The sequence below is a fragment of the Siphateles boraxobius genome, unplaced genomic scaffold, assembly GCF_051911475.1.
Source record: "Siphateles boraxobius isolate OS27281-9 unplaced genomic scaffold, OSU_SipBor_1 16, whole genome shotgun sequence".
NCBI classification, from domain to species: Eukaryota; Metazoa; Chordata; class Actinopteri; order Cypriniformes; family Leuciscidae; genus Siphateles; species Siphateles boraxobius.
In genome coordinates, this window is record NW_027508766.1 from 4238915 (window position 1) to 4263249 (window position 24335).

At 38.8% G+C, this 24335-nt stretch overlaps 1 protein-coding gene across 18 annotated transcripts in view; it reads left to right on the forward strand.

Moving 5' to 3' along the window:
• klhl13 (kelch-like family member 13) overlaps positions 1–23426 on the forward strand; it is a 77710-nt gene extending 54284 nt beyond the window's left edge. For 10 of the 18 annotated variants that reach the window (XM_077231238.1, XM_077231242.1, XM_077231241.1 and 7 more), the window contains 6 exons: positions 5881–6025; positions 9168–9300; positions 11338–11534; positions 11623–12418; positions 16838–16951; positions 22073–23426. In XM_077231238.1, coding sequence (XP_077087353.1) covers positions 5881–6025; positions 9168–9300; positions 11338–11534; positions 11623–12418; positions 16838–16951; positions 22073–22566 — 1879 coding nt within the window. In that variant the 3' untranslated portion in view covers positions 22567–23426. Of the gene's footprint in view, positions 1–137; positions 210–5880; positions 6026–9167; positions 9301–11337; positions 11535–11622; positions 12419–16837; positions 16952–22072 lie in introns of all 18 variants that reach the window. The other 8 variants (XM_077231230.1, XM_077231227.1, XM_077231231.1 and 5 more) reach the window with 1 other exon arrangement.
• Positions 23427–24335: the final 909 nt, after the last annotated feature.

Consider the following 24335-nt stretch of genomic DNA (forward strand, 5'->3'; position numbering starts at 1 on the left):
TGTGATTACTCGCACTGTCAGATTGACACTTGTGATGTGTCTGTGCGTACACTTTTTCTTTGTGTCGCGAGTGTTTGCATGTTTTCTGGGAATGTGCGTGTGTTTAGTGATGCTATATCTCTCGTTGTTTTTGGCAGCCACCAGCACTCGTTTGTGGTGTGGACCACCCACTCTCTGCTTGCTGCATCTCCAACCTATCACCTGACAGGGTAATGCACCAATCAGCTGCCTGTGCTTTTGTGTCATGTGACTGTGCCTGCCATTTTCGTATTATTATTTTTTTAAACCATAGAATCTTCTCATTGTCTGGTAGTTACTCCCTGACCTACCTGACCCTTCCTCCGGAGCTCAGTTGCACTGGAAATCATCCATTTTCCTTCGCGTTGAAACTTGGGTCACGATACAGAACATATTATCATTTTTTGTTACAGTAGAGTGCATTAGTGCCCACCCCCGTTTTCAGCGGCCTTGGTTCTGGACAAATTTTCTCTATTAGTTTTTCAGAAAGTCTTTGTTAATGAATTATAAACCATGAACCAAGCCAACCAGCTTCAAGGTTATAAACTTTGATTTGAAGCAAAAAATATATTAGAAAATTAGACAAAAAGACGGTGGTACAAGACTGTGTATATAACGGCTTTAATTGGGGAAAGAACTACAATCCCAAGAAGCAATGCAAATGCGTCAAATTAAAAACAATAGAAAACCAATTGCTTTAAAGATGTTGACTGTGTATACATTGACTGTGTATGAATTGAAATATGTTATGTTTATTGCAAAATATGCATATATGTTTTTAAATGTATATTATGCATATATACATTTTTGATTTGTTTTTCGCAATTCTCTGGTGAAGATTTATTTGCAGAATCATGGGTAATGTTGTTTTTCACCAGGAATTCCACTGTTAAACATGATTTAAAAAAATGATTAGGGCTGCCTTTGACTAAAGATTTTAGTCAACCAGTAGCCTAGTCGTTAATTTAAGCGATTTGTCGAGTAATCGTGCGTTTATATTTACAAGCCATAAATCACAATAATGAGCCTTTAATGGCCTATATATAATACATAGCCTAATCAGTGCTCAAACGCACACGTCAAGCTTGCCACAGCGCACTGGCAAACGTAATGATTATGAGTGTGTTGTGAAAAACCAGAAGGAGACTGTCTATAATAGACATTTGAATAATTTATTTCGGCTGCAGAGATTAAGTCAACGATGCTGACTCGTCCTCTTTACAGTAGTGGCCTCGCCTATATGCACGTTTCATACGGATTAGCCTACATAATCTGAGAATATTTATTTTCCATTTGAATTGGTTAATTTAGAAATTATAATCATTTCAAGCTTTCTATAGATATATTTCTCATGTCTGTGAGGAGTCGGACGCTGAGTTTTGGTTCATTTTTGTGACGTGCTCAAGTTCACTAAGACCGAGACGACACAAAGCACATCCAGAAAATGTTTTGTTGTTATTACAACAAAAAATTTACACAAATAAAAGTATACCCTTCACAGCTTGCATTACTCTTATCTGTATGACCAAAAATGACGGAGTATTTTAAGTTAAATGCAAGTGATGGCGCCTTTATGTCATGCAGTAAGTGCGCTCTCCACACAAACATTCGGGCATGTGCATAATAGCGAATATTTATCTAAGTTACCATTTGAGCGAGCAGACTTGTAAAGTTGCTACTACTTGCATGTTTCAAGTGATAAGCCATATTTGAGGTTGATGAATGATGGACGAATGTTCCTGCCGTTAACGATCTGTCCTTCACAGCCTGCGTGATTTCGCCACTTCCTTTTTTCTGCGACTAACAGACTAAAAATTTGGTCGACCAAGTCTCTTCTAGTTGACTAATAGTTAGTCGACTATTAGGGGATATATATATATATATATATATATATATATATATATATATATATATATATATATATATATATATATATATATATATATATATATATATATATATTATTTTTTTTTTTTTTTTTTTTTTTTTTTTTTTTTTTTAAATGTATCAAGTTATTTACAAAATCATCAATTCCTTGAAATGGAAAATAAGGGCTACCAGTGTATTGATTCTGTATCGGGACACGAGTATCACAATAATGTACTGTTTTGTTGTTGTTGTTGTTGTTGTTGTTTTTTTGTTCACCCATACCTCCAGCGTTTGTTCTACAGCACTGAGTGATTGCTCCCAAGACCCCTGACCTTCATCCAAGACAGTGGGTCACTTTGTGAATCCAGATAGGGTTGTTTTTCTTTATTTGTTCCTGGTTGGATATCTTTGTTAAAAGCATTAAGCTTGAAGCTGTGAGCAGAAGGACTGTGAAATAGGCTAGATGCTATTGTGTTGTAGCTTGAGGCCTCATTCATAAAAATTGTAACACAATTGCACTGTAACACAATGTACAGTGCACACAATTCTTTAGCTGTCTGAAAATACACACGCTTTAAGAGCCATCCTGGCTTAGCCTCAGTGAAACCATAACTGCTTATTATGAGGCCTTTTTAATTATTCATCATTTTATATGCTCACAAGGTCCAATATTATTACTTGCCAAGCGCCAATTGTGAAAACAAATTGGCTTTAGTAAGTAAATAAAACAAAGTCAGTTGGCCGGCAACTTTATTAGGAACTGCAGCTCTAAAAGGTTTAAATCAAATCATAAGATTGATAGTCTGACGGATCACTGATTAAAGTGAGCAATTCACATACTGTCGTCGTCTTTTTTTTCTTTTTTTTTTTTCTCGCCACTCCAGGACATTGACGTTGGTGTATTTAGGCTGTTCCTGATTACCTTTGGCTTTAGGTTGAGGTCAGTATTTTGCTGGAGAATAAATCCTCCATCACAGGCATCTTGCAGACTCTTGTCAGGTTTTTTTATTTTATTTTTAGGATTACTATGTGTTTTGCTGTGATCATTTTACCCGCGGCATTTTATGCCAAACATGGCGTTTAATATTATTGGCAAAAAAAATTTTTTGCCACTTTTCCACTGCATGGCTCGGCTCAGCTTGCTTTGCTTTTCCACTGCGTGGTACGATTCGGCTCGGCACAGCTCACTTTGTCTCAGTTTGCTTTTCCCATTGCAGTTTATTACCGTTTCAAAGTGGATGGTATTATAGACTGCTCATTATAGTTGCTGAAAAACTTTTTAATTCCTGGTCGCAATATCCAGCTGGATCCGCTCCTCGTCCTCAGCTACCAACGAGAGGAACGTCGACTGCACCTCATCTACTGACTAGTCCCCACGATTCAGCCATTTCTTTTTTCAATTTTCTTGCAAGTCTAGCCAGTCTTTTAATAAAAATTCTGCGAACAAATAATACTGCGGTGGCTGTTGATGACTATTTAAATCTAGCGGGTTTGGTGTCTCGTGTTGCAAATCCAATGAGGCTGGTAGTGATGATTCTCTCTGACCAATCAGTGATCTGTAGTGTTTTCACGACAAACTTTGGTATTGGTACGGTACGCTTGGAACCTCAACAGAGGTGGTACCATTGAAAGTGAGCCGGGCCATACCAAACCGTACCATGCAGTGGAAAAGCGCCAAAGTGCTTTTAAAGGGAAAAGCTGCCCATAACTGCTTGTCTAGGCTCAGTTTTCTCCGTAATAATAGCATATTGGCGATTTGGCAAACGATCCTGTGCAAATCCGTGTTTGCGCTCTGGAGAGTGTCAAAGGATTCTATTTACAATGTGTTTTAGGGCTGGGATGATACACCTATCTCCCGATTCGATAGCCTACTATCACAATACTTGGGTGCCAATAAGATATGTGGTGCGATTTTTTTTTAAATTTTTTTATTTAATTTATTTTTTTAAGAATTGCGATTCTACAAGTATTGCGATTCGATATTGCAATTTTTTTTAACACTAGACCATCGGGAAAAGTTAAATCATACACTTATACAGACTGTACATGATGTATAAGATGAGTCATATTTACAAAAAAAATCATCTTTCTGACTTTTATTTCAGAAGCATCATACAATAATACATTCTCTTGAATAAATGAATGTATAACAAATAAATTTTTTAACAGTCACTTGTCGCCAACGCTGAGCAGTGTAGCCAATCACAAACATATTTGTTGATTTCTTGAACGCAATGGCCAATCAGAGGGGTTTAAGTTAGAATCCACTAACCGCTGAAAACACTGCAGTTTTTGTTCGGTGCTGATTTGTGTATGCTCGAGAATCCTCTCATTAACAAAGCATAGACATGATGTAAACGAGATTCATTATACAGTGTAGACCACTTCATTGATTATAACGGAACTTGGTGAGATGAGTGACTGCTTTTTAGTGATTAAAGCGACTTTCTAGGTGATATATAATCAGTTCAGAATTTAAATAAAACTTTTGTTATTTCATGCTTGACCAGCGGCCACATACATGCTGCAAAGTTTCGGGAGAGACATCCGCTTAATTAATGTATTTGAGTTGTTATAATTGTCATGTAGCCTATGCAACAAAAAAAAATCCTCCTCTCCCACAAAAAAATTGTCTACTGATTGAGAGAGGAAATACTGCAGTAGATTGACTTAGAATGCTCTATATTACTGTCATGAGTGAATATTGTAGAGAAATTCCACACTAGTATACCGGTAGAATTAATAGAGGTTTGCAAGCCCCCACAAAAGGATGCTGTTTACAAAGAGGTGCCAGCAGGAGGCGTGTTAGGAGCGGCAGAAAAAGCAGTTTCACCGGCAACGGCTGTACACAAAGCAGCATCGCTCATTAACGCTGCTTTATCAGGAAAGATAAAGAAAGATTAAATGAAAATAACATCAAAACTTTTTTAAAGACAGTCAGTTCCCTTCAAAGATACATTCATACAAAAATATTTTGACTTTGAAACGTGCAGTGGTCATATTTATTCAACGATGTCAAAGCTTTTTGGAAAATCTATTTGTGGCGGGCAGTGTTGATATTGTAAACCAATTTATGGGAACAACTGTAATATAATTTGACAGCTATCAATTATATTTGAACCTATATATCTTCACCATCACGCTTAGTAACACCTCTATTTGGTATGAACTGGTATACAGTCCAGCACTACATGTGCTCTAAAAAGTAATGTTAAAGGTAGGGAAGACAATTTTGGAAAATAGCATAGCATGCTAGCTTTGAAAGCATTAGATCCCACCCTCCCTTCAGAGTGCTCTCTCCAAAGCCACGCCTCCTTCAAAACACTTGAACTCTGCAAAGCCTCATGAAACGCGTTGATGACGTGTGATGTCTGCGCGAGCAGGGTGCGCGGAGGTATGATATACATATGTTGACAGGCGGGTAGGTCATTGTATCACCTGGACGGAAAAATGTTTTGGTCCTGAGACTTCCACAGAAGATATATGTACATGTTTCAATATTTAGACCACTTCTATTATTGATTGCTATAAGGATGTGAGAGAGTTTCAGCCCGTATAAAAGAAGTGTTTATAAAAAAATGCCTACCCTGCCTTTAACATGGCCAAAAACAAACAAAACAAAAAAAACATTTTGCTTGTCTTATTAGTCAGCTGATAGAACAAGATTTATCATAAATATTACTATTAGGTTCATTCCTATCTTTGACCTTATGTCAGTTGTCACATTGTGTTAAACCTCTGTGTGATGGTGGGAAACTAACATTCTACATGTTGTGTATATGTGTGTGTTTGTCATTTGAGGTGAGTTTCTGTGCTGTACTCGTGTTAAATAAAGAATCAGGAAGCACCACATCTGTTTCACATATAATGAATCAAACATATTTGCAGTCAAACATGTTTGATCTTTTCGCACAGCATTATCTCTTTACCACTCTCACACTTAATGGGTTATTCCTTTATATTAACCCCCCCACTTATCTCTCTGATGGGCAGATCACTGGTGGAGGATGATGATGCTCAGATGATGAAGGTGTCGCTGGGATGCAGTGAAATGGGGCTGTCCTCCCACTTGCAGGCCTCGAAAACAGGAAACACACGTTTCTTTACCAGCAACACACACAGCTCGGTGGTTTTACAGGTGAGTGTGTGTGATTATGTCTCTTACTAAACGGGGTGGGTCACCATCTGCCACTCTGCCATCATGTCACACATGACAGTTTGTGTGTTTGGAAGAGTCTGTGAAGGTCATCTCTGCTGTTATTGGCAGTTCTAGCTTTATATCACACATAAAGATGATATTATTATTATTATTATCATCAACGTCGTCATCATCGGTGGTGGGCAGAGTTCTGCCTGAGGTCAACGAGAACATTCATTAGCACCTTTCTGCTGGTCACCTGGCTGGTTTCAGCATGTGCTTGTTTGGGAACAAAGGTGAGAATTTAATTTGAATTTGCCAGTTAGTCATTGCAGACAGATCAATAAGTGAAGGTCTGTTTGTGTGCATATGTTCATATTTATTTAACCCTCTGATGCGTGTTCTCATTAATGGACTGCTTTTATGTAACGATATGTACGTTTAGAAGTGAGTCATTGTAGTAATAGCCTTATTTCCAATATTAATTATAATTCTATAAAAAAATATTACTAGTGTACAAACTATGGCTCTATGGCATAATGGCACTATCAAAACATTGATGTTTGTTTGAGAGCCAGCACTTTTTTACCTGACCAATGGCAGACAGGGAAAAGTTTCTGGGAAACCACACATTTCTCTTCGCTTAGAACCAGCTTAGACTGGTTTTTGAAGAAGAAAAAAAACTATAACCTTCTGACATGCAAATACACTATCTTTCAAAAGTTTGAGCAACATATCAGCATTTTAGAATGATTTCTGAAGGATCACGTGACACTGAAGACTGGAGTAATTGCTTTGCCACCACATTTAAAATATATTCAAATTTTAAACAATTATTTTGAATTGTAAAAACAGTAATATTGTGAAATATTATTACAGTCTTTTTGATCAAATAAATGCAGCTTTGGTGATCATAAGAGACTTCTTTCAAAAACATTAAAAAATCAGTAACACTTCACAATAAGGTTAATTGGTTAACATAAGTTAACTACCTTAGTTGACATGAGCTAAGAATGAACAATACTTCAGCATTTAATAATCTTAGTTAATATTAATTTCAACATTTACTAATACATAATTAAAATCAAAGGTTGTATTTGTTAACATTAGTTAATGCGCTGTGAAATAACATGAACAATCAATGAACAACTGTATTATTAACTAACACTAAACAAAGAATTATAAACACTGTAACAAATGTATTGATCATTGTTAGTTCATGTAAGGTAATACATTAATTAATGTGTACTAATTAACCTTATTGTAAAGTGTTTTTAAATGGTAGTGTAGGTTCACTATTTGTTTACATGGGATAAGAGTGTATATACACGCACACAGACATATTCACGCGTTGCGTGATCTCTTGATTGCATCAGCACTGACATTAATGTGTTGGGGTCACTCTATTGATTCCCATCACAATGTCATTGACAGCTGTCATTGATCACCAACAAGCTACTGCTGTGAGAGGAAGCAGATTTTGTGTATATTAACTTAAATTGCAGTTTATTAAGATTTGAATCAGTTTGTCAAATCGAGATAGAATGGATAAACAATATTTGAACTTATCAGTCTTGACACATGCTGGGGTTCATAGCGTTATTTATTCACAACTTTTTTTATTTCATAGCACACATGGTTAAGAACATCCAAACATTACACACTCTCAGTGGGCGTAAAATATAGCGTAGTCACGAGCACACTTGCCCTGGTGCAGGGGATGAAAGGAAAACTATTACTATGACAGCCGTTTATCATATCTGGGATGATGACTTTTTTTTCAGTTTAAATCTGTCATGAGTCACGACACATGTGTCCTAAATCACAGCAGCCTTCATTCCCCTACAATATCACTAACCCCTGGAAAAATTCTCAAATGAATTAATCAAATGAAAAATGTGATTCCTGTGATTTGTTGGGAAACAGCACTCAGTTAATTTGATTCAATGTTTATCCGCAAGCGCTGTATGTCCTCATTCTGAACACACACAGAATGAGAGTTTTAGCTGAGTATGCAGGTGTAGTGTTTTTAGCATATGTTTTTTATTTATTTATTTTTTTACATCCATTTCCTAATAAAAAAGCTATGTAAATGTGCTTGCAAAACTAGGACAATTAATATTGTAGTTTGGAGTTTCTTTTATATATTTCTATTCTATTTATGTTTTGTTTAAAATTATATTTATATATATAGATATATATATATATATAAATATATGTATGTATGTATGTATGTATATATATATACATGTATATTATTAAAACAATAATAATAATAATGCTCATTATTTGTAATAGTAGTGGCTGCAGAAAAAGTCTTAAGTCTTTGTTTTTTTCTTTTTAGTTTAATTTACTAATAATAATTGTTGTTGTTGTTGTTGTTATTATACATCTATATAATTGTTGGCTATGTGTTATTACTATACATATAGCCAGCACACGCAGTGTTTTTATTTGTAGATGTCTCAACACAAAATGCTTTTACTGTCACATTAGATGCAGCAAAAGCTTTTTTTATATTTAGTCATTTAGCAGGTGCTTTTATGCAAAGTGACTTACGAATGAGGCACATTACAAGCAAAGCTTTTAGTTTTAGATTTTGAGTCAGACGCTGATGTTATGAGGCCGGTAAAGACAGCCAGCTGGCATTTCCATGTCATGATTTGTGGCATGTTTGTTAAACTCCAGTCCACAGGGTGTAGTACAAAGGTTTGTGCTTAAAAAGCTTATGTGTAATTTCAGTAAGTGTATCACTGATTGGATTGTGCCTTATTTCATGTGCTTTTGCACATGCTGGTGGATTGAGCCTGACACGGCACTCTGAGAGTGTGTTTGAGTGGACGATTGCTCGGTCCTGTTAATTATGGCTTGTCTCCGCCGTGGGAGTCCATCTCTGCTGCAGTCCCCTCATGCATCTGACCTCCTGTTCATTAATTAACCCCACAATCTTTTATTCAGAAATGACGCTCAAGGGACGCATAGTAATGATACAACTCCTTAACATTCACTGTTTTCAAGGGTGTTTTTTTCCTCTTTTTGTTCATTCTCTTTGCTCCTCCGTAAATTCATTAAGTGCGTTACAGGAAAGCTTGTCAGTTCTCTAACTTCCTCTGTGTTTTATTTTATTCTCTCCATCTCTCAGGGTTTTGACCAGTTGAGGATAGAGGGCCTGCTGTGTGATGTCACATTGGTGGCAGGGGACGGGGATGAAGTGTTTCCTGTTCACCGAGCCATGATGGCCTCTTCCAGCGACTACTTTAAAGCCATGTTTACAGGTGAGTGAGAGAACAAGACATAGGATAACAAAGGATTAGGTGAGGTGAAGCCAAGTTTTCAGGTGAGGAAGGGATAAAGGGAGGAACAAGGTTTTTTTTGGACTGAGAGGTCAAAGTTTGACAGAAGAGAAAGCTAATATGAAAAATAGAAAAATGTTTCCTCAATGTTATGTACTATACTGTACTACCAGCTCTGGATTGTTTTTGTTTGTGCTTTGTATTGTCTCTTTAAATTGTCTCTTTAATTTTTTCAGTCTGATATCATAAATATCAGTAGCATGCCAGCCTCGTTTAGTCACACCAGAGACTTTCCTTCAGAGCTCAGAATGTTCTTGATTCTCCATTCACCCCCTCCCTCACCCGCCCACAACTCCCCCTCTCTCTATCTATCTCTCAGAAGTACACTCTGTTTCTTGGGAAGAAAAAACAAAGCAAGAGACGTGAAAAAGATAAGAAAGCAAGAGATTCGCTCTGGGTTATTTGAGAAAGCTTGTTCAGAGATAATGTGTTCAATGGAAAGAACTTCATTTCATTATTTGAATTGAGTTCAGCTATTCCCTAAATAATTATACCATTTAATACTGCATACTACCATACCCTGAATGAGTTTTTAACACAAAACTATTTTGAGAGAGCACTAAAACAATTACGAAGGAGCAGCGTGTCGAGGGAATACTCTCATTTCCTAACTAGAGCTGGGGAAAAATGTATTAATTGATGCAAGACTCTGAATCAAGAGAAATTGTTTTTAAACAACGGTGATATGAACACTAAGTAGGTCGCTGAGCCATTCAGTATGTTACCGTTAAAAAGTTTGGGGTCAGTAAGATTGCTGGTGATTGGGTCAGTAAGGATGCTGAATAAAAAGGGAGACAAAGGCATTTATAATGTTACAAAGAATGATGTTAAAAATACATTCCTATTAAATAAGAAATGTTTCTTGAGCAGCAAATCAGTAATTCATTATGACTACTGCCCCACATAGGACCAGTAACTGCACCTGGTAAATACACCAGTTTTGTCTGTAACACTACATATAATAACCTGAGAGACCTTAATTTTTTCCTAACTCTATTCTGATCAAATAAACAGGTTAGCCCTTGTATTGTAGAATCATAACTCAGGAAAGCTCTTCCTAAGCTGTCGTTTTCCGGACATTTGTTTGATCGCAGAGTTTCTATTTCTACTTCATTGGGGCAGGTAGCCACAGCGATTAAATCTAATTGACCCAAAAGCCAGGTTCTTAAGATGTCACAATAAATGCATTAAATATCTTCTGATTAGCTGTGATTGTGTCAGGTCCTGTGTGCAGCATTCTAAGAGAACAGACAAAAGTGCCGTCAGGTTAAGACACAGCGTTACTGTTTGACTGTGCATGTAGCTGAGAAAAGTGCTGTCTCTGTTCATCTTATAATAGGCCCGTAGTATTCTGAAAACCCATTAAAGCCCTGCTACCACGTGTGTCATGAGCGTTTCAGCACTTCAAGACTCCCATAATTGATGTCTGTTACACTTTCTTTCATTCTCCTCTTGTGTTCTACTTATCCTTTTTGCTCGCTCGCTCGCTCTCTCTCTCTCTCTCTCTCTCTCTCTCTCTCTCTCTCTCTCTCTCTCTCTCTCTCTCTCTCTCTCCATATCTCCACATAGTTGAGAAATCATATCTGAATTAATGAAAGTGGTTTGATTTATTTCAAACATGGCTCTTGAATAAGTGGCTCATTATCATGGTAAAGAGAATTGGTGACAGCTTGCAGTAAGACTCACTTTACTTCTCTCTCTTTTTTTCCCCTTTTTCTCTCATTCTCCTTATTGTTTCTGTCACTCTCCCCTCTTTGCCTTTGATCCGCTCGTTTGCAACATTTTTTTTACTGATCCTTCCTCCATTCTTCTCTTCCTTGTTCTTCCTTCCTCTTCATCTGCCTTTTCCCCTCTTTTATATCCGTTTTACTTGAATATTTCTTTGCACTGATTTTTCTCTCGCTTTCATCTCCTCCCTCTGTCATCTCTTCCCCTATTTCTCTCTCTTTTTTTCCTCAGGTGGAATGAAAGAGCAGGATTTGATGTGTATAAAGCTGCATGGTGTGAATCGAATAGGGCTAAAGAAGATTATAGACTTCATTTACACCGCCAAACTCTCTCTCAACATGGAGAATCTACAGGACACCCTAGAGGCTGCTAGCTTTCTCCAGATCCTGCCTGTCCTTGATTTCTGCAAAGTCTTTCTCATTTCTGGGGTAGGACACAAATAAGAGCACTTTTATTCTGCTGTGTGTTTTTTTTATTTTTTTTAGTACTAACACGCAGTTCCTCCTTCCTCCTTAGGTGTCGTTGGACAACTGTGTAGAAGTGGGGCGCATCGCCAACACCTACAACCTCACGGAGGTAGACAAATATGTCAACAACTTCATCCTAAAGAATTTTCCCTCGCTGCTCGGCACTGGCGAGTTTGTCAAACTTCCTTTCGAACGTCTAGCGTTTGTGCTCTCCTCCAACAGTCTAAAACACTGCAGCGAACTGGACCTGTTCAAAGCTGCGTGCCGCTGGTTACGCTATGAAGAAAGCCGCATGGAATATGCTGCCAAACTAATGCGCAATATCCGATTCCCCCTCATGAGCCCAACAGAACTCATAAACCACGTACAAACTGTCGACTTCATGCGTACGGACAATACCTGTGTTAATCTTTTATTAGAAGCCAGCAACTACCAGATGATGCCATACATGCAGCCGGTGATGCAGTCGGAAAGAACTGCGATCCGTTCAGACAATACCCATTTAGTGACGCTAGGGGGTGTGCTACGGCAACAACTGGTTGTAAGTAAAGAGTTACGACTTTTTGACGAAAAAGCACACGAATGGAAAGCACTGGCACCCATGGACGCCCCCCGATACCAACACGGGATCGCGGTAATCGGGAACTTTTTGTATGTGGTCGGGGGACAAAGTAACTATGACACGAAAGGTAAAACAGCTGTGGATACTGTGTTTCGATACGATCCGAGGTATAACAAGTGGATTCAGGTGGCTTGTCTGAATGAGAAGAGGACCTTCTTTCATCTGAGCGCCCTCAAAGGACATCTATATGCTGTGGGTGGGAGAAACGCCGCAGGAGAGCTGGGTGAGTCAGGAAGGGATTTTAGTGTCACAGCAGGGGACAGATTTCCAAGGGACACACTGTGCTTCAGTTGTTGACATGTTTTGTAAATATAACATTAAGATGAGTGTCTTTGCGGTACTAATTAGGTGTGGACACCAAAAAAATCTGTGAAACGTTTTGTGTGCACACATCCGAAGCACGCACATGGAAAATCGCCTCTCAGAGAGTGCATAAATACTAAATTGAGTTCGCTTTCAAGTTTTATTGCGCTTGAACGGACAAATTCACTCATAAAAACCATGCTCGTCTTGGCGAGTATCCAAGCAAACATAGTAGGCTAGGCTATGTCTTAAGTGAACGTAAGCAGTCGAGAAAGACAACGCTTTGTTACAGCATCAGTATACTGGATCCGTGCATTGTCTTAAAGTGGCAGCAGCCTAATATTCCTACTTTCTGTGTTTGTAATGTTATTCAAACAACAAAAGACAAGGAAATCACTCACTGCTCTTGACTGAATAAGTTTTGTAACTTTAAATAAGGAATAATCTTTATTTAATTTATACAGTGAAGATTATATGTAGTGTTGTTTTACATTTGATATTTTATACAATTTCTGTACCTGAAATTACTACTTAGACCTACCCGAAAAGCACGGTTTATTTTATTGGTATATTTGCTCTATTGTGTTTATTTGTGCTATTCCTTTGTAGTTTGATTATTTTTTCTTATTTTCATTTGACAGTAGTCATTTTTCTTCACATACATTCTTTCACGTACCGAAACGGTGACACAAACCGAACCGTGAGTCATTTGAACCGTTACACCCCTAACATGCAGGCGGATAACCATGGTTTGTGCTGACCCCGATGTGTTTTGAGCTGTGAATTGAGTGCTAAGAGCATGACACCATCAAAATTTATTATAAAGTCGGAATTATGGAAGTATTGGAAGCTCATTTTTAAGTTTGGTGACCTACATCTAAGTAAAACCCGAAAAAAATGTAGGGCGGCAACTTGTTTCATCGGATGTTGATTAGAGGATGGCAGATCTGATTTACCCCCTTTTTACCGGCACGGTTCCGGTGCGGGATCCCGGCCTGTGTCCAGTCTCGAACCGTTCTGCACATTTCCACTGCAGAAAAGATGGTTCCAGGTCAGAAATTTGACTGTCTATGGTGGTCTCGTTGAGCAATGTGATGGCGCTGCGCTACATTACTCTTTATATCTAAATATATAAAACTATGCGCACGAGAGAGAGAGAGAGACCCTGCATGCGAGGGAGGGAGTGAGTGAATCAACGATTTCAGTTTCAATATTATCTCCAAAAAGGAGAGATGAGAGTAACAGAGGTTTTAGCGAGCTGCCAGTACGTTAGAATCACTTTGTAAACAGCAAAATAGAAGTGCTGCACTGCATGCACAAACACCGGGACTTGCTCTATTTGATTTTAGACAACACATAACAGCATTATGTAACTCAAGCCCCTTACGTTCCTCAAGTCCGTGAAAACACTCGGCCGGTTCGCAACGGGCTCCAGAACAGGCTCTGGCTCCAGAAGCAAACCACTCTGGTGTAAAAGGGGTAAATGTGAGTTTGCAGTCTATTATAAGAAAGGGGCAGGCTAAATTATTGGAGACGTCTGGCATACATCACCAGAGAGATCCTTGAAATTTGGATGAAAATTATGAGTTGAAATAAAAAAAATATTGAACATATGCAAGCATGGACGAATTGTTGAGAATAAGATTTTTAAAAAGATGCATTTAGAAAACCGGTTGAATTTATTTCCATATCATGCCAACTTTCAAGGACTTTTACTAATAATTTTTTTTATGTTGAGCCCGCAACTGCATATTGTTGTGCATATCTGGTTAAAGGTAGTATTAATCTATTTTATAGTTTGTTTTAAAAGTTAGTTTGTTTTTAAGGGTGTTGTTGTTTACTTTTGTACTATAAGCAATTTTGGTAATTTTTGGGTCACTACTCTGATTTAAAATCCTAAAGCAAAACCAGAAAAGAAAAACTCTGCACTATATGATATGTGATGGTTCCACCCACACATTTTTATCTTGTTCATTTTTAGCATGGTCAAATAAATACTTTTATTTCAGAGTGCAGTTTTGCAGGGTTTTGAAAAGACTCTCAATCTTAAAATTAAAGATGATTTCACAGGAACATAATTGTGGTGGAGAAAAACATAAAACAAACTTATTGAGTGAAGTAACTGGTGCATTGTTTTGTCATTTTAACTTTATTTGTTAATTATACTTGGGGGGTGATTACACTTTTTAATATGCATGATTTCAATATGCGTTCAAGACAGATAGCAACGATCTTTCCCTATGGTTTTTAGTTCCTCAGATTGTTCGGGCACATATATAAATCAAAAAGAGCTTACAACAGAAAATGGTAATAGTAGACAGGATTTGTATACATTTTGTGGAAACGCGTTTATGCAACCCTCTTTTGAAAAAGTATCTTGCCTTTGGGACAATTTGCTTTGTAGTCATTATTCCAGTGGCTACGGTTGTATAACCGCATCAGGCGAAGATGGAGCTTAACCAGAGTTGAAGGTTCTCACAGCAAAAATGCCCCAATGAAATGTAGGTAATTAAAATGCAGGGGCAAATCCACATAGCAGAACAGAACGGCAGGACATAGTGATGCATGTGTCCACATAAACCAAAATAACCTTCCCATCATCCTCAGCAATGCTCCTCTTAGCTATAAACACAACCTGTCTCTTGTACACAGGTCCATGATCAGATATGTAAAGCAGCCCACAACTGACAGGAAAAAGACAAACACGCACAGATACAGGTGTCACACTACAGAGGTTTGATAATGAACTCTGACATGCTCACTTCCATAGCGAGAGTGAGAAAAAGCACCAAAAAAACTTACTTGCAGCCCTCTGGATACACTCTCTATTTACATTGAGTCTAACACACCCTTGCACTCAGTCACCCATGTTTCTATAGTGACTACCGTCATGGCGGTCAAGTGGAATTTATTATTTTGATTTGAGTTTAATCTTTTTTTAACCCCCATACTGTTTGAGGACTCTGACTTCTGTCTAATATTACTGTCCCAGTGTGCTGGAACTCGCCATTACTGCAGTATGCAGTTAGATACAGATTACAAGTGATTGATTTTAAAAGCTACAGTACCCAGACAACTGGGCATAGGATCTCAAGGGGAAAAATTATTACATTCAACATCTGATTATTAGGAATTGTTACATAGATGCAAAATGATCAGTAATGCAGTGATTTATTTCCCATTTAACTTGTTTTAGAAATTTAGTCATCTGTTTTAGAAATGTGGCCTGACTTTTGAATGTGTCTGTGTGAGGTCATGAAGATCGAGTAAATGTTGTGCGAGTGATATTTATGATCATAGACAGTGCCTCTGAGAAGTCTGTCCTCAATCGGTCTCATTCATTTACTGATACAATGCTGATATTGGAAGCTCTGAGAGTTGTATGTTTGATACAGAACAGACACAGACTCTCCTTTTGTCGTCATTAGTGGAAAACAGGCTGTCTGTATTTAATTGTGTGCTGTATATTTTTGTTCACTGTAATGAACATTAATCTAGACCTCGCTGGCTGCTTTTGGACAATTCCATGGGGAAGTTAACCACACCATGGACAGATCAGTTTCAGAAAACTTTTTTTTAATTTTTTTTTAAGTATTAACTTACTGTGCACGGTGAAATTATGGTAAGTACAATGAAGAAATTGTCTCCCAGAAAAGTCTAATTTAGTACTAATCTAAAAAGTACTTATTTAATGTTGTCCAAGTTTTTTTTGCCCTTGTATCTTTTTTAACCAGAAGCCAGAATTTGATCTGTGTCGGGTTTTCTATATCTCTAGTTTACATGAGATAAAGAGCACCAGATATTATTAATGTATCTGGCTGTATCAGATCTTCTCAGAGTGATCTGATCTGTGTGGACAAATCCTTTTATAAAACTTAAGAAAAACGTTGCTTTTGATTTAGAGAGATTAGATAAGAGCAGCCAGCAGTCTTCTGTGAATATTTAACAAGGTGAAGTAGAGGTTTCTGTGTACAGAAGTCGTCAGTGGTCATTTTACCATTTTTTTGGTTCATGTTGTGTAAATTCCTCAATAATGGTTAATATTTCATCATCTCTGTGGCAGAGTGCCAATGAACCGCAATATTAATGGGCATCAGTGTCTAAACGTACATCTGTTCTAATGCAAGAACATTAGTTTGGTTGAGTATAATTGATCACTAAAGCTTCCCTATTCTCTTTGTTTGTGAGAGCATGACTAATGTAGAAGAACTCTTTTTCTGTCCCCTTTAGACCTTTTCCTGGATCCACATTATTAACTCCGGTGTTAGTCTAGTGATTTTCTTAGCATTCAAGACCTTGTTTCCAGCTCTAATTCTCACTCTCTCTTGTTTTTCTTTAGCAACTGTGGAGTGTTATAACCCTAGGACAAACGAATGGTCGTATGTGGCCAAAATGAACGAGCCCCATTATGGACACGCAGGCACGGTTTACGGAGGATACATGTATATTTCAGGTACCTGTCACACATCTTTGTTTTTTATTTATTTGTGTACACTGCTGTTCAAAAGTTTCGGGTCAGTAAAGCCTGGAACACCTCAAGCTGACGGTCGCCCGTCGGGCAGTTTTCGTGCGTCGGCCAACTAAGTTTTCTCAGTGTGTTCCGCTTCCACACCATCGGCTGAAATTTGTCCTCGTCGGCTTTGTTCCTGCCAATTCGACATGTTGAATCGGTGTCGGGCCATCGGTGAAAGAGGGAACTCTGACTGGCTTTTCAGCTTAGTGAACGAGTCAGTGCACGAGAATAATAGAGGGAATGCACGTGACGTCACCGTTGGCCGGAGTGACTGCGGTTACGCCCACAAGTGGCAAAAAGACTGAGCGGCAGCATTGGTTTTCAGCGTGAATTTGCGGAAAAACGCATCTAAAACGGGAAAGAGCTTTGAGACTGACTGTACAACTTGATATGACAAGAAATATGAGGTATATTTTTACAGACTACCGAAAGCAACAGAACAGAGAAGCAAATAGATCGCTGCAATTCATAGAAACAACTGGACTCCAGGCAGCGAAAGGTGGATTTGCAGTTATTATTTTTGTGTCAATATGCTGAATTTAGTGGTAAAATCATTCTCTATATATTGTATTGTTATATATTGCAGTGACAACTCATCAATCAAATATTTACCACTGTATATTCTGTATAATTTGACATTTTTAAATAAACACTGACAAAAAACTATACAAGTTTTAAGTCTAGACGATATGATGATATAAATAACATTGATATAAGTGATCACCTGGATTTAGACCTGCCTATATTGTATTTATATAAAGCGTTCACAGGCAAATTAGCTGTTTGTATTTCCCTGGTGTCGAAATCAGGCACATATAAATGTCAGGAAACACGATTCCTGGCTTCATGTTAGTATCCATGGATAACTGGTTCTTTAGTAAGTTGTAAGGAACACTATATTGAGTCCAATCTTTAGTTTAAACTGATAATCGTTTGTTTTACTTGCGTTTTCGCAGTTTCCCCTATTAAATCCAGTCACGCAGCTGCTCTTCTGCCACTCAGTCCGGCTGAGGGGGCGTGTTCCGGTGGGAAAGTGACGTTAATGCATTCCCTCTATAGCTAAACGGCGAGCAAAGGAGTCAAAATGCTACAGATAGAAGGCAGTTCTTATGTTACGTCATCTTACCTAAGTGTTCCTTAGCGAATACTTCAATATTAACATGAGCGGAGTGGAATAAAGAAAGTGTTTAGCAGGATTGATATTCAAAAATGTTAGCACTAACTGCTTTGTTTACGGTATGTGTATCTGCAGCCTGCAGCGTCGGTTTCCCTTTTTGAATGACGAATATAGACGCATATATCTGCAGAAATAGACCGTTGTCTCATTCACACGCAGGTGCAGAACGCGCATTCTAGCTAACAGTCGGCAGTAGTTCTCTCGGTGTGTTCAAGTGCAACTTTTTACCCCAACGCGAGGCGACAACACAGTCGGCTTTCATCAGCGCTAGTTTGTCGGCGTTCGGTTTGGTGTGTTCCAGGCTTAAGACTTTTTAAATGATTTGTCGTAAGTTTATTATGCTTCTGCAGTAACTGCATTTATTTTCACAAAATATAGTAAAAACTAATATTGTGAAATGTTACAATTTAAAATACATTTTAAAATAGATTAAAGGAGAACTCCGGCGCTAAATGAACCTGGGGTGTAATAATACATGGGTAACGAGTGGACTGTTCTCCTGGATTTGTTTTCATGATAATCGAGTGTAAAGAGTTTAATCTCTAAAAACTGTTTAGCTTATAACGCTAGTATATGAGGCATATAATACGTAAAAAGAGATCGCTAGTTAATACCACTGACAAGGCTCAAAATAGCCCCACACTAACACGGTAGCTTAATGAGGGTCTATACATACAAACAGAAGCACTGAGCAACTTTGGTTCGACTGGTCGAGACTGTTTTCCAAAGATGGCTCCTGCCTGTATACGCAATGGTACTGTCTTTATAAAGTATTAATTATTAAAATGATTAAACTGTCTGTACACTTACAAAGTTCTCAGTGCTTCTGTTTGTATGTACGATTATCATGAAAACAAATCCCAGAGAACAGTCGACTCGTTACCCATGTGTTATTACAGCCCAGGTTCATTGTGCACTGGAGTTCTCCTTTGAAACTGAAAAGAGTTGTTTCATCTCTGTTATGGCAAAGCTGAATTTTCAGCATCATTACTCCAGTCTTCAGTGTCACATGATCCTTGAGACATTCCTTCTTACAAAATGTTAAAGACAATAAACCTGATCGGATGGAAAAATATTATGTTTTTTTCAGAGTTGTGTATAATTTTTACACAACTACAAAAAATCACAAAAACTCAATCAGGGCCGCGTTTCCCAAAAGCATCGCTGGCCAAATATGATTGCAATTTCTTTTGAACTCTATTGGTAACGACGGAACTTGTGACCATAGTTGGCTTTGGGAAACGCACCCCAGATCTTGATTTGAATAAGATCTGTTGTACCATATTTCAGTTACAGTATAGAAAGAAAAGCACAAATCCACACACTTCAGCTGTTACATGTGCACAAGTTTGAGAAAAAGTAAAATGTACTCATTGTCGAACACATTCTCGTCCTCATTATCAAACACATTTTCACAGATCAGGTAGTTGGTAAGGTGTCGCTGACAGGAAGAGGAATATCTAGAGGGTGAGAATGAGATGTTCTCACCACACACACAAACTGATCCTCCATAGATCAGCGCGTGTTCCCTCTATCGCATAAAAACATTTTCAGATGGCAAGAAATTAACTTCTCTAAAAAGAGGAACACAGACACTCTCACAGGGTGTTAACCTGCCTTGTGCAGGATTGTTCCCATCACATGCTCATTTTACAGGATTGCAGCTCAAATCCTGCTTTGTGAAGATGAGTCCTACTTTCACTGAGAATGATAAACGGGGGGAGAGAGAGAGAGAGGGAGAGATGGTTGGTTAGATAGGGTGGCGAGAGGAGGAGATGTAGTGATGACATGAATCAGAGGAGTGTGTTTCTGTGTGATAATGAACATTGAGGTATGTAGGAGGGTGATCTCACACACACACAGAGCTGTGATAATGCTGCTTAAGGCTTTGTCTTCTGCTCCCACACATTTACCTTTCCATACATTAGCATTCACCCTTACACAAGCATGAGCCTGATGACTGTCATTCAACCCTCCAGCAACCTCTAAATAACATTCTGAACGCAATGTGGTGTGCGAGCGCCGTATATGAATTGGTGTGACTGTAGGCACTAGGCAGGAATATTCTGTGCATGTCTCTGAACACATGCAGGCACCATTAGCCATCAGTGTAACTGAAAAAACGGTGTATAAACCATTGATATTTATATTTAATATTTTGATTGATATTTATACTCCTGTATCAAAGCCAGCAGCAAAGCCAACTCTTTTTTTTCTTCTAAATGCATGTTATTGATCTTCTGAACTATTCATGCATGCATGTTTAATTAAAGAAAATTCACATTTTTTAATCAACATGTAAGATCTTAATCTTCTGGTGAAACAACATCAGACTTCTATCTGGTGATTTGTTGGATTTCTCCAATCATTTCGTCCACTTAAACACCATCCCTTTCTTAAAATCAACATTCAGATCTGCCTTCATCCAGTCAACAACAAATAAACTGAATCAAGTCTGAATCAAACCCACCCCCCCCCCCCACCCCCCCCACACACACACACACACACACACACAATATTCGCAATAAGTGCAATGATACAAACAATTGTATCATTGCACAATATTTATTATTTTAAAGGTTAAAACATTTTGTATGTGTGTGTTATATAATATATAATATTTATTTATCTTCTTCTAAAACAGTTTTCTATTGACAGAGTCGATGTACCCAAGGCCGCGTATATAGGAAAATAAATATTAACTCTAAATCACAATCTTATTCTCCACGCTAAATATTCTTTCTCTCAGAAATGTTACATTATACAGGTTAAATGCTTTCTGAATGGTTGTCTGAGGTATGATATTAATTTTAGTCAATGTGACATTTTTGGAGTTTTTTAATTGCTGTTTAAAACCGCACATGTAATTACAGAAAATATAAAACCCCTCCTCTCTGTCTTAATCGGTTCTGCCTGGAGCAAATTTATTTATGCATGAGAGTCTTTTGCTGGTGATATACGTACACACATTTACATTGATTCTCTCTCTTCTCTCCTCCTACCTCTCCTCCACCCATCCTCTTTCTCTGGAATATTTTTGGAACTGCTGATCCTTTTGTTTTTGCTCTGGTGACTGTGTCCTTACTCCTGCATGCCCCCTCTCTCTCTCTCTCTCTCTCTCTCTCTCTCTCTCTCTCTCTCTCTCATATATAGGTCATGAAGTATTGGAGTATTAAGCTCTGCACTCACATGAGTGCTAGTGTGCATGCATGAAACAGTCTTGTTATGTGCTGCCTCATGCTATGTTCTCTGTCATTATCTCTCCTTTTCCATACACTAATATCTTTTCTTCCTGTCTCCTTTGCCTATTTCCTCGCCATTTCACTTCAGACTTTCTCCTCTTTCTGCTTTATTTGTGTTTCGATTCACACAAATGCACTGAAAGAGGAGAATTACAGTCAGAAAGCATGTGTGTGTTTGTCAGTGAACCATTCTCTTCTCTTAGTAAAGGAAAAGATGGATGGATGGCATAGATTGATGGATGGATGGATAGAGTTAGAGGGCAAAAACAAGAGGGATGTAGAGAGGAAGAAGAGGGAGGGTCTGGTTGGCTGATGCCCAGGTGCCTGATGGGATGGTTCTCTTTATTTTCATCCCTCCCTGTAGACATGTCCTGTTTCTTTTTCCTCTTGTCTTTTTTCCTCTGCTTCCCTCTCTAGTTCCTTTCAGTGAGAATGAAGACCTGGTTGTGTGTGTTTGTGTTTCGGAGATGCATTATTCAATTTTAACTCTTTCTTCAGCAGACCTTGAGATAGTTTCTGTGCACACATTATGCATTATTCATTTCTTGTTGTGTATATCTAATGCTTTCAGAAACGTGCGCACACAAGGTGTCCGTTTATCAGCGAAAGTGATTTGAACTCTTCTTGCGGTTTGTTGTACAGGTGGAATAACCCATGACACCTTCCAGAAGGAGCTCATGTGCTTTGACCCGGATGCTGATAAGTGGACTCAGAAGGCTCCCATGACGACGGTCCGCGGCCTTCACTGCATGTGCACAGTGGGCGATCGTCTCTATGTCATCGGCGGAAACCATTTCCGGGGCACCAGCGACTACGACGACGTGCTGAGCTGCGAGTACTACAGTCCTGCCCTGGACCTGTGGACACCGATCGCGGCAATGCTCCGCGGGCAGAGTGACGTGGGTGTGGCCGTGTTTGAGAACAAGATCTACGTTGTGGGCGGCTACTCGTGGAACAACCGCTGCATGGTGGAGATCGTCCAGAAGTACGACCCAGAGAAGGACGAATGGCACAAAGTGTTCGACCTGCCCGAGTCCCTGGGCGGCATCAGGGCCTGCACACTGACAGTGTTTCCACCTGAGGACCTCTCGCTCACCGGCTCGCCTAACCGCGAGTCTCCTCTCTCGGCTCCTTGAGAATGGATGGAGGGAGAGTGAGAGAGACAGAGGAATAAAACGGACGGGCTGATTGATTGACAGACATGTACAGATGGATGAGTAGAAACAAATCCATCGCCGTATAGACATGCACCCCTGTCTCTCTTGTTCTCTCTCTCTCTCTCTCTCTCTCTCTCTCTCTCTCTCTCTCTCTCTCTCTCTCTCTCTCTCTCTCTCTCTCTCTTTCTCTCCCCACAGGAAAAAGACAATGTTTGCACTCCCCACTGATATACGTTTCAATGGTGTCTGTGGTGAAACCCCGTCCCTTCCCTCAAACGATTCCACTTCTCTTCCTCATCACTCTGCTCCTCTCCTCCTGAGAGTGAATACTGAAAAGTCCTTCCACCCCCCCTCGATGAGAAAGAAAAATGGAAGCACTCCCAGGGTTGGGCGTGACTACGTTAGCATTGCATTAGGGGGTTTGTTTCGTCTCTTTTGGCAGGTATAACCTTGACTTGAACAACAAATGACTTTGCAATTCAACTTTTCTACCTGAGTCTCCAGAGTTTTGCTATGAAGACTACGTTTCCCTGATCCCTCCTATTCTGAGGTCACCTACCCCCTAACTGCTCTTTCTTACCTTTATGCCTGCTCATTTTTCCCATCTCTGTCCACTCTCAGCCTTTGCCCAGTTTTTTACCCTCATTCTTTTGTCCTCACTCAGGGGGTTAGTTGACCTTCGACCACAGGATAAGGAAACTGTTTTAAACTCAGGGGTTGGCCTGCCCCCATCGCTCCTTGCCTAACTGATATTTCATTTCTCTACTCCTGCTGTTGTTATGAACCATTAACAGAATTGTGTTTTTCTAAATTTAATAAACAAGATTTTGAGGAAAAAAGTAATTGTGTTGGTTTGATATTCATTATGTTCTCGGTTTTCTTAAAAGCTTCTGCTCTACCCTGGCCATCAAAATCAAATTTTGTGAATACTATCATCAGCCCCTTTAGCTATGAATGTATTCAATATACAGAATGGCCTTGAGTATCTTATTGCTTTTATTCCAAGATTACTACACAATTGTGTATTTGATCACAGCCAAATTGACCAGAAAAATCCATTTTATAATCAAGAATTCACTACAGCAGTTATTATAAGAGCTTATCTAGTCTTGACCATCATGGACAGAGATACCAAGACTTTCTGAAGCATTAGATTCAGTCCACAGCACCTATGTTAACAGAAGTAAGTGTGTGGACATATATGTATGTGTGCGGCAAGATATTATTGCTGTGTCCAAATTCAGTGGCTACATCCTTCGTAGGGCGCATTCGAAGGCCGACTGCGTCACTTCAGCGCGATGAAGGCTGTCCCAATTCGAAGGCTCCTTCAAATGCGGCCACCAAATGTGTCCTTCGTTTCCAGTGGAATGAAGGATGCAACAGATGGATCATTCGCGGCCTTGCCTACCCCAGAATTCATTGTGCACCAGTGATAACAGGTTTTTTTGAGAGAAATTGGCGAATTACACTTTCAAACGCAAGTATTGGGTTTCAACTTGCTCGAATACATATCTAATGATTCAAATGTAAAAAATAAAAACTTTAAAGCGATTAAAATGTTGACATATCTTACTAAGATGCGATTATATATAGTTTATACTCTTTAATATATACAGAAATGGACCATGGTAAACATATTCAGACAGTTTGTGAACCCTGTTTTGTTTTCAGACAGTTTAATGTAACTTTCAAAAAGTCCAGTACAAACATTATTGTCACTCATCAACAGCAGCTGTGACAGTTGCTAG